At 35.1% G+C, this 11,358-nt stretch overlaps 1 protein-coding gene across 2 annotated transcripts in view; it reads left to right on the top strand.

Annotated features, from left to right (window-relative positions):
* Positions 1 to 3,058: 3,058 nt before the first annotated feature.
* TMPRSS15 (transmembrane serine protease 15) overlaps positions 3,059 to 11,358 on the top strand; it is a 128,788-nt gene continuing 120,488 nt past the window's right edge. For both annotated transcript variants that reach the window (XM_003364217.3, XM_070252250.1), the window contains exons 1-3: positions 3,059 to 3,203; positions 6,749 to 6,879; positions 7,159 to 7,226. In XM_003364217.3, the coding sequence (XP_003364265.1) occupies positions 3,059 to 3,203; positions 6,749 to 6,879; positions 7,159 to 7,226 (344 nt within the window). The remainder of the gene's footprint in view (positions 3,204 to 6,748; positions 6,880 to 7,158; positions 7,227 to 11,358) is intronic.

Genomic DNA, 11,358 nt, shown 5'->3' with positions numbered 1-11,358 from the left:
GTTTGTCTTTTATGTGTTGATTAGTAGAAATTCTTTATAAATTCTGGAAAATGTTTTTCAGTTGTAAGACGTGCTCTCATTCATCTCTGCCCGCCAATGTCGGCGTTTCGTGAGTGTTCTACTGACACTCAGGGCAAGCAGAAAGTCAGAGTTAAAGCCCCAGAAGCTACTCACAACCAGTGAGCATGGCTATTTGGTGCGTGACCATCCCTGCTTCCTTGCCCCTTGGTTGGGATGACTCTGAGGGCCTTCCTCACTGCCTCAGACGGTCCCCAGTAGGATTATGCTCCCGAGCCTATGTGGTAGTTGGCTTGATTACCCAGTTTTATTGGCTTCATTTTCCCCTGTTCACTTCCCAACTCCTCTGATGGACTTTCCTTGGATTGCCTCCCAAATAAATTTTAGAAACTCATACAATAAATCTTTGCCTCAGTTCTGTTCTATTGTAGCCAAACTAAAACATATGGAATAAAAAAGAAGGAAAAAATTTCCCAGTCTATGTCTTGAGTTTTTACTTTCTTTTTGATATTTTCTGTTTAAAAAAAAGTCAGTGTTATTATTGGTTAAATTTATCAATATTCTCCTTCCTGGTTTGTCCTTTTATTTTTCAATTCTTTCCAAAGAACTTCTTCCATACCCTATCATCAGAAAGACATCTTTCTATATTTTCTTCATATTTTTTCTGTACTTTTCCTGTATGTTTAACCCACCTGGAATTTATTTTTATTTATAGTGTGAAATACAGGTCTAATTTTATTTACCCTGAGGTGGGTAACCAACTGACCTAGCATCGTTTATTGAATAGCCATCCTTTCCTCACTTATTATTAGTAACATTATCTTTTTTATTTCATTTTATTTTATTTGAGGAAGATTGTCCCTGAGGTAAGATCTGTGCCCATGTTCCTCTATTTTATATGTGAGATGCCTGCCACAGCATGGCTTGATAAGCAATGCGTATGTCCATGCCCAGGATCCGAAGTGGCGAACTCCAGGCCACCAAAGCAGAGTGTACAAACTTAACCACTGCGCCACCAGGCCAACCCCAGTAACATTATCTTTTTGATGTACAAAGTTTTCATATGTGAACCAAGTTGTTTGTGGGCTCTTTATTCTATTGCATTGAGATATTTTTCTATCCTTGGACCAGTATCACACACTCTTTATTATTAAAACTCTGTAATGATAGGGCATGATCCATTTTATTTCGGTAACTCTTTTAAATTTCAAGACGTCGTTTCTTCTTTTCCACATTAGCCTGTTTGTCTTATTTCAGTCTGTCCTTCATAAATTGTTGCCTTTTTTAAGGAAAGCCATTCTTTCACTCATTTATTTGAACATTTTAATGTAATTATGTACTTAAAATATATAATTTGAGGAGGATTTATAATATGAATGCTGCTTTCATTTATGAATCGAAGTTTTTTGGTTTTCAATCATATACTTAATATATTATTACCCTATGCTTGGAGCAGAGTGTGCGAACTCATTTTACTGTCTTCCCTTTCCCTCAAATAAAGTCAAAAGAAAAGTTCTACTTGATTTTCTGAAAAGCAATTGCATCTGCATCAGCTATAAGGAGGAAAACAGTCATTGTACTTCTATCCTTTTGGAACCCCAAATTCCAGAGTCGTTCTCCAGGCTCCAATTTATTGGCACATCTGGCCTGTTATTAGAATCACCTCTTAGAATATAAGTAAAATGAAGCTCTCCCAACTCCATCAATAGTATCTCTCATTTCAGGTATATTTTAAAGTGTTTAACAATACAATTACTATTAATTCAGTTAAATAAAAAATACACATATGTTCCATGCCATACATTTATTTATTTATATTCTACTTTTTATCAGCAAGAGTTTCAGAGCACAACATGCAATTCTCTTCTTTCAAGGCTATAGAAGAAGAAGCAAAAGTGGCCATTGCTTATTTTAGCCAATTATAATATGTCACAAGCTCAGTGCATTGAAGGCTGCTGATACAGTACTTCCTTATCTCTGGCTAGTTTTGCCTGCCAGAACAAGATGCATATTGGTTTACTTCAAAACAGGTTTGGTTTTATTTATTAATTTTTAATTCTAGACTCATTGCTATTCAAGGTGTGGAAGTTCCAATGGTAAATGTATTTTAATTACCAGACAACTGTCTTGATTTTCCCACAAAGAATAAGTTTACAATGAGAGTTATGAGAGTGGTTATCTTAACCTGTTCTCTTGTTATAATGAGCGTGTTGAAAAAGATAAAGTCCAGGGCAAGTGAGTAATATCTTCTCCACCCAGAACACTTCCTTAAAATAGAAACAAGTGCTTCATTTCTCTCACAGCACCTCCTCCCATGCATCGATAACTGCCCAAGGCCATAAAGAGAAGCCATATGATGCCTTGTTTAAGCGGACTTTTCTTCAACTTAAACTAATACTGCCTTACCTTGTACAAGTCTGCATGGGTGATAAAATGAAGCTTATAAAATTTTTGACTATTTCAATTTGAAAAAATAGAGGGGGATAGAGAAAGAGAGATGCACATATTAATATATGTTAGATTTCACATATACCAGTGCATAAAAGTTATTTTTAGAATAGAACAGGAAGAATGCCTTAATAACGACCTGAGTCAGAGGGGAGAAGGTTGATCTGTTAGGAACTCTCTGCAAATACCAAGTGCATGTGCCTAATGACTAATTTATCTATGAACTTGATATTTTTCCCAATAGTTTTTTTTAAATGATAGTGTCATTTTTGTTTATAATATGCATTTAATTTCATTTACCTCAACAAATGGCCTGTTCAGGTGATTAACATTTACAACTGTAGGAATCTCCTTTACTCATTAATATCTTCTTAAAGATTAACTGCCCTTTTAAAGCTAGTTAATGCAGAGAGACATAGTGCTGCCAAAGGGACACAGACAACTCATTTACATGGACTAGGAAATCTAGTGTAGACCTACATTGTCGCTTTATAAATCTTCTTGGAAAACTTGAGAGATTTTTCTCTCCAGTTGGTGCAGGTTTTTATATTCTTTCACAGTTCTTAGATTAGCATACCTTCAAAAGCCAAAAATGGTGTCGAAAAGAAGTGTACCTTCAAGGCACTGTTCTCTCAGCACCTATGAAGTCATGTTTGCGGTTCTCTTTTCCATTTTGGTGATCGTCTGTGCTGGATTAATTGCAATATCCTGGCTGGCAATCAATGATTCAGAAAGAGGTAAGTCGTACGGACTTGACTCCTGAAGGCGCACTGAGATGCACGTACACACTTTAATCTCAGTTATCCTGCCAGTGTATTTTATTCATTGTTGTACTTTCATGCCAAGATATTTTTGTTGCATTCAGATGCTTCATTGTAGTTCACTTCACAGATTAGAAAAATTAATTGGTGTATAATTTGAAATTTAATCCAGAATTCAAGCATGAGACTAAGTTTTTTAAATAAAAAACATTGTTTCTCAGTTTCAACATACAACAAAGTAAGTTTCATAGCCTGTGGGTTTGTTCTGATAGAATTTAAATCATAACCATATTAAAACATTGTTGATGATACAAGTTGATACATAGGCAAAGTTAAAGAAAAAATATTTCTAGAGAATGATGTCTGTATTCTATTATTAAGCCAACAATTTTTTGTTGGTTTTTTTGTCTGTCTTTTGTGAGGAAGATTGTCCCTGAGCTAACATCTGTGCCAGTCTCCCTCTATTTTGTATGTGGGATGCTGCCACAGCGTGGCTTGATAAGCGATGTGTAGGTCTGCTCCCAGCATCCAAACCCACGAACCCTGGGCTGCCAAAGTGGAGCACATGAACTTAAACACTCTGCTACCAGGCCAGCCCTGAGCCAACATTTTAATTGCCAAAATATAAGGGAACTTAGATGTAAATGTAGACTTATAAAGATCTCAAGCTTCCTGAGTAGCAACTTGTGATAAACAGAGAAAAGTAAGAAAAAGTAACAGTTATTTAGAGCTAAATTATCTGTACCAACAGCTTTTCAAAGATTGTCAAGTGTATTCTACTTGCTATAAACCTATATATATAAACCTATGAACTAGTTGTTATTGTTACTCCCATTTTATAGGTGAAGAATCAGAGCATGGAATTTAGGTAACTTGTTCAAATTTGCATCATTACAAAGTGGGAGAAGATTCCAAACCAGAAAATCCAACTCTAGAATTTGTGCTTTTATTTACCATGGATTCATTTATAGGATAATTTTTTTTTTAAATAGCAGCGTAGCAATAACCTGGGTATTGAGTTTATTTTTTCTGAGAAATTTTTCACATTTTTTAAATGATGAATTATATATGGACCTGTTAATTCTTTCTGAAAACTCATGACTAAAATATGTTAATGTGATTGATTTTGGTTTTACCAAGAAAATTCCCAGCCTCTGAGTTAGCTATTTTCCTCTAGTAAATAAATGTTAAACTAGATATAATAAATATAATTTATAATTTTATAAAATAATTCCAATATAATCTCTGGCTTATTTAAATATTACCACCATATACCAGCGATACGTTTTAAAGAGAAAGAAGACTTGTGGATATTTATATGACTATATGAACAATTAAATAGACTTTAGAGGTTCACTCAAACTTTTAGAATAACAGCTGCTTTGGTCTTATTTAAATGCTCTGAATAACTTCAAGGATATATAATTATTTGGAAGTCCATTGGAATCTCTGATGCTCCATAAAGATATAAAAGTTAGATATTTTAAAAGTAAAATAGAAAATAAAAATTTATAAATGTTAGTATGATTTAATAGTGAATAACTGAGTGTAAAAAGAGATTGAAGTTAAATCCATGATAGAACTCTAGAGGACGTAAGACATACTACTTTGAATACACATTCCTTTACTTGTTATTGGAAATCATTTTAGACTTACAAAAAAGTTGCAATACTGTTGAGTTCTTGTATTACCTTTGTTCAGCTTCCCTTAATGTCAATATCTTGTGTATCTATTGTACAATTGTCATAATCAAGAAATTAACAATGGTACAATATTATCAACTGGACGACACATTTTATTCAAATTTCACCAGGTTTTCTTCTAATGTCCTTTACCTGTTCAGGATCCATCAAAGATTTCTACGTAGGATTTGGTTATCATGGTTCCTCAGTCTTCTCCATTCCATCACATTTCCTCAGTCTTTCCTTATCTTTTACAATTAAGCATGCAGATCTAAATGTAATTTTGAGTATTTAAAAAATAAACGAAATAGTGTAAATAACAGTATGTTACATAAATTATGCAATGATAACTATTTAGACCAAATGCAAGTTTATTGCTTAAAATATTATTTCTAATGTTTCTTCTGGTCTGGGAAGTTTGGTGTCAATATATGACAGATAATGGGTTTTAAAGTCAACCAATCCTATGTCCAAATTCCAGATCTGTCACCTATGATCTTTATCACCTTGGGAAACTTTTATAGTGAACCTAAGCCCCAATTTTCCCACCTGGGAAAAGAAGAAATAACATCTTCTCATATCAGGTCAATGTGAGAATTATGTATCACTGTTATTACATTCACTAATGATTCCATCATTGTGTGAGTTTCAGTTGAAGCGTTTTATTTTAAATCTAAATATGTATCAAAGAAAATATTCTTACAGGGCTTAATGTGCCGCACTTAATGCACATTTTATTACCCATGTTTATGTTCAATTTATTAGCTTATCCCTTACATGTTTTCATATTGAGTTAATATATTTTCTACAGCATTCTCAATAACTTCTCCAATAACGACAGCCACCATCTAATGGCAAAAGGTCGTACATACCAATTTTATAATTATTAGAATGAAAGAAGTAGCTTCAAAGCTATGTTTCAAAGTAACACACACACTGAAGTCTTCACAGCAATCCGCATGTAGAAAACCAGCAGTGTCCCTGGATGCTAGGTGTTCGAGAAGTATCTGAAAGCAACTACAAAACTTTTAATGGTCCATTTCTCACCATGCTTCCCTGAATCAGTTTCCAAAATTGGAGAAAGTTGATCATCCCTGTCTCTTCCAACAGGATTCTCAACAGTGAAAAAACTAGGAAACTTGGAATGTGGGTAGTACTTCAAAGAAAAGAGAAAAAATTAGCAGGTTAGAGAATAAGTTTATTTTTTAAGCTTTTAAAACAACCAGATAGGTAAAGAAAAGAAAAAAAGCAGCTGACTATGGAACATGAAGGCTATAAAGAGAAAGCAAGAGCTGCAGTGCCAAGAAGCAAGAACTTCTTGAAGCGAGAAGTTTACTTGTGAAGCAAATGAAGTGAGAACTTTACGTCTGGTTTAACCAGAGTAGGGGAGAAATTTTACTCCCCCTTTTTCTAAATTCTTCTTGCTGGTTGAAGAATTAAATTGATATGAAACAGATTAACAGAAGAAAATCAAATTTAATTTTGTACATACAGGAATCTTGAACATATGAGGTTCCTCAACAGTCAGGCAGTTGAAGTTTATAAGGCATCCTGAGCTATGGAGAAGGGAATAGGGTCCTAGGACTTCAAAGGGATGGTGTTGCTGCCCTTCCTGGACTAGGCCCTCTATCTAAATTATTTTGGGTAGTTAAGGGGGAAGTAAAGAGCAAAATTTCTTGAGTCTTTCTGTTAGTTAAAAACAATTGGCCTAAAATAATTCTCATACCAAAGAGATGCATTTAGCGGTTGCAAATTTTGTCCCCCAATATTGGAATGTGTATATTCTCTCTTATTCATAATTCACTTTTTCAGTATTTTATTTCTTATTAATTCATCTAGATGCAGAATTTGGAAACAGTCATGAAGCCAGAGGGACATTGAAAATAACATCAGGAGCTACATATAATCCTAATTTGCAAGACAAACTCTCAGTGGATTTCAAAGTTCTTGCTTTTGACCTTCAGCAAATGGTAGGAGTCTGTCTCTCTTCAGCTGGTTTAAAATTTCATGACATAGTTTCACTAACTACTCGCCAAAAGATACATAGATCCCCTTTTCTAACTTTGAAAAACCTAGTACATAAATTTAACATGCTCAGAATGCTTAAATGTATGAGCCCCATCACCACAGAGAAGGAAATTGCCCTTAATCTAGTTCTAAGCAGAATATAAAGATTGCTTTGTTTAAGATTTATAAAAAAAGTTTAAATCTTAAATTGAATATGCTTTTTTTAACCTTTCCTTTTTTAGATAGATGAGATCTTTCAATCAAGTAATCTGAAAAACGAATATAAAAACTCAAGAGTTTTACAATTTGAGTGAGTACAACTCAAAAGTTTTCTATTGATCGAACGAAAGAACAGACTAGAAAAATAGCAACCGTTTTTGCTAATATTTGTAAAGTAGTGTCACTGCTTTTAGGAGAAAAGGGAATATTTTAAATTTTCAACGTTCTTGTGACGATTGAGAAAAGTGGAACAGCATAAACTTTCATATTAGTAGCAAATAATAATAACAATTCCGGATAATTGATATTGTGTTAACATGCTTCTCTCTCCTGAGGGTAAAGTCTTGCAGAGACACATGGAGGGAGCTGAGGTTGAATGTATGCAGATGCTGATAGTGGTTGGTTTGCTGTGAACATGTGGCAGAAGTTTGCTCATTATATTTCATTCACACTGTAAGTCATAAGAGAGAGGACTTGTTCATTCGTATACTCAGAGGGCATAAGACTGTACTTGGAGCAAGAAAGTGCTCAAAAAATGAATGAATCTTAGATTAATAGGAGAGTGATGCAATTTCACTATTGATACTTGAATCAGGAGTTTTCTTAACTGCAAACTACCATTAGGCCTTTGGAATAAAGATATGAATCAGCAGGAAATAGTCATGCCAGTTAGAATCTATAAAACTAAGTTAAAAGGGAAAAAAGCAGAGAGGGAATTCCATTAAAAAAATAGAAAAGTAGAAAAAGTGAGAGCAATCAAGACCTGATATATCTGAAAAACAGGAGAAGGTAGCAAAGCTTATAAAATAACTCAGAATAAGAAAGCACTGGTGGTAAGACCGTATCCCAGAAGTTTGGGGAAAATACAGATCCTATGACACATGGTAGTAAACTGAAGGAAACTCACTGGTTGAGCGTGTGCTTTAGGCTAAGCATTTTGTGATGTAAGTAAAATGTATTATCTAATTCATCACAAAATGACCGTGAAAGAGTTGTAAGTATTCTGATTTATAAATATGATACCAAAGCTTGGAGATATCAAGTAATTTGCCTCAGATCACTCAACCAGTAAGTGTTGGGGAAGGTATTTACACTCAGTTTTGTTTTTCTTCTGATTTAGCATATGTCCGCCTTCATATCAGGATGTTATAGTGACAGAACCCAAAGAGGACAGCAACTCATCACAGGGGTGGTGAGGATAATTTTAACTGTAAAATAGATGGGTGGACTCAAGATGAAATAGAGAAAAGGAAATTTCTATTTTCTACAGAAATAAAATGGGAGATACCAAACCTGGACAGGAGGAAGACCAAACAATGAAAGTCAAGATAAGCCTGGGGCAACCTGAGTTATGCCAGTTAAACCCCTAAGCAAACTGGACTCATGGCAATATTCCTTAGTTACACATGTCCAACTTTCCATATTGTTTTTGCCACGGAGGTAAACAAGTGTTAGTTGTTAGTCTTTTGGCGCCCTGCAATTGAAGGTGGTTATCACATTTGGGAGGATGGACAATGAGAAAGCTCCAAGCCCACAAATTTAAACGAAAGCACAAGATGTGAGCTCCAGAGCAGAGAGCAATGCCCTCTCTATATGTCTTCAAGACAACATAAAGTCACTACCTATGATGTGTAAATATCCATTAATTTTACTTTTATTCATTTATTGTGTAATACATGTACATCATTTATTGTGTACTAGCTAATGTACTAGGTAGTACATGGCAAGTTGTATATACAGTTTGTGTAATAGGAATGTGGGAGACGGAAAGATTTTAAATGATGTAATCTAGCCTTTGCTTCCCTGCTTTGGGCTGGAATGCCCACAGCCTGAGAAGGAAGTTCATTCTCCTCCAATAAAAGAAATTCATGCTACTTAAAATGGATTACTTCACATAAGGATATCTGATAAAAATTGGGAAGCCATCTTGCAAACTGTCTATTGAAGAATCATTGTTATTACCGTGTTTGGTTTATTTCTTTATAACTTCAGTTGCTAGAAAATTCTTTTTTATTCTCAACCAAGTCTTTATTTCTTTGGCTCTCATTGACTGATCCTGCTTGTAGTTATTAATTTTCCTTCCCCACTCCCCATAGGCATCAGCACCAACCCTACCATATTATCTGTACAGCCCCCAAAGAATCTTGCCTTCTCTCTTTTGAATACTTTTTCACTGCTTGAACTTCCATTTCTCCCTTACTATAAATATAAATAACTCATCCATCCTTACAAGCCATTAACAATCAGCCTAGGTCACCTCCTCTTGGGATGCTCAACTGATATTCCGGTCTGGTTAAGTACATCCCCACCTGCTCACTTAGCACCTTGTTCTTACATATAAAGTGACAATCTAATCCTGTATGTAATTACCAATTTGCCTATCTTCTTACTAGACAATGAGCTCTCGCACGACAGAAAATCTGTCTTTGATATCTGTATTTTCAGAAACTGGTTAAGGCCTAGTTTAGAGTATATGCTCCATTAAGTCCTAGCAACTGAGTGAACCATTTATGTAACATCTGCTGTTGATGCATTGAGTAGAACATTAGGTGTTAGCATGTTTTCCTTTAACCCTTGTCTTACAGATATAAAAAAAAGCATATTATAACTATGGCTTTAGCTTTCTGTTAGAATAGAATTTTAGCTAAAAAATTCTAAAATAGTTCTCTGGAAGCTCAGATGTGCTAATGTATTAAGGAGCCCCTCAGGTTGGAAGGGTGGGTCATGGAAGATTTGGTGAAAGATGCAGCACAGTATGAGAAGCATGGGTAGGGAAGAAAACGGAAGCCATTTCTGGTAAAGAAAGAATTAGTGTAGCATATTGAGGATATGATCTGGCTGGCTGTCATTAAGAAGACACCAAGACATCAAGAAACTGCTGGATACAAGCCTAGGAGTCTGACATTTAACCTGTGTCAAATGAAAGCCATAGGGGACTGCAGGTCACTGGAGAAAGACAATAAGCCTGACTCTATAGAAATGCTAATCTTTTGTCTTAGATCAGGAACAACGGAACCAGAGAGCCTACAGTTTTGTAGATGGTCTTCCCAAGAGTCTTGATGTTAGCAAAAGAGTCCTTAGGTCTTAGTGACCAAGTAGAGGTAGGAAGGTTAAGTCAAAGGCAGAGATGATGCTTAGAAAAACAATGACAGGTCAAATGAAGATCATTTAAGGCGCAGAAGGAAATTTATTGCCTTGCCAATTCCTGTTGAAACCAAGCTAATCCTATCAGTGGACGGCACAATGAAGCAAAACATAAAGTTTCATCTTTTTATACCAAAAAAAGTTAAATTTTTCTGTCTTTCTTTCTTTTTCACCTATTTATCTATTCCTATATTTATCATTACTTATCCCACTGTACCTTCATGACATCTTAGTCTCAGGAGCCGGCTAGCCCTACCCCCATCTACTATCTTCATCTCTGTCTACAATACAGAGGCTTCTACTCCGTTTTCCAGGGCTTATTATGTCTGATAGCCTCTTTCATTGGCCCAAGATCAGGACTAGAAGGAGACATGGACTCTCAAGAAAGGTTAATTTCTTTGGTCTTTTTCAAGGTACAATTTTTAAAATGTTTATTCAATATTTACTCTGCGAGAGTAAAGCCATGCATGCAAGGTATTTTTTTTTTTTTTTCCACTTTAAGCTATTTTTCTTCTTTGGAGTGAGTGGAACCAACTTCTCCTTTCCAGTTTTGTAGAGGATTGACTGTGGAGATCTGCATTAAAGCAGCAGTTCAGATTTATTTCTCTAAGTTTTCCGCATTCCTTAAGGAGAAGTGTCCCAGATACCTGCCTCACCTTCATCAGGATCTGCCCAGAGAAATCCAGACAAAGAGCGGTATCCACTGCAGAGTTTATCAGGATAGTTTTGCTAAAGGGACCCTTCATGTTTACATGTTTACAATATGCTGGATAACTTTATTTTACTAGATTGGGAAAATTTGTTGAATATAGACTTTTACATATAGGCCTGGTGGGTTATCAAAACCCCAGCATTTTCTTTGATATTTAATAAGTAATCTTTTATTTCTGTTGATGGTAAAATCACTATGAAATTATAAATTATTTGAGCTGAGAATTATTTCTTTCCCTTCCTCTATAGCTACCTACAAGATCAATGGAGCCTAAACCTTGATACATATTTTATCATGATTCTCAAATAATATACTTCATCAGTGTAGACATACTTTCACCTAGCTGTGGCTGAGCTACTTTTAAATC

Source organism: Equus caballus, chromosome 26, assembly GCF_041296265.1.
Source record: "Equus caballus isolate H_3958 breed thoroughbred chromosome 26, TB-T2T, whole genome shotgun sequence".
Classification (NCBI taxonomy): domain Eukaryota; kingdom Metazoa; phylum Chordata; class Mammalia; order Perissodactyla; family Equidae; genus Equus; species Equus caballus.
The sequence above is the reverse complement of the archived record's forward strand: the minus strand, read 5'-3'. Positions and strand labels throughout refer to the sequence as shown.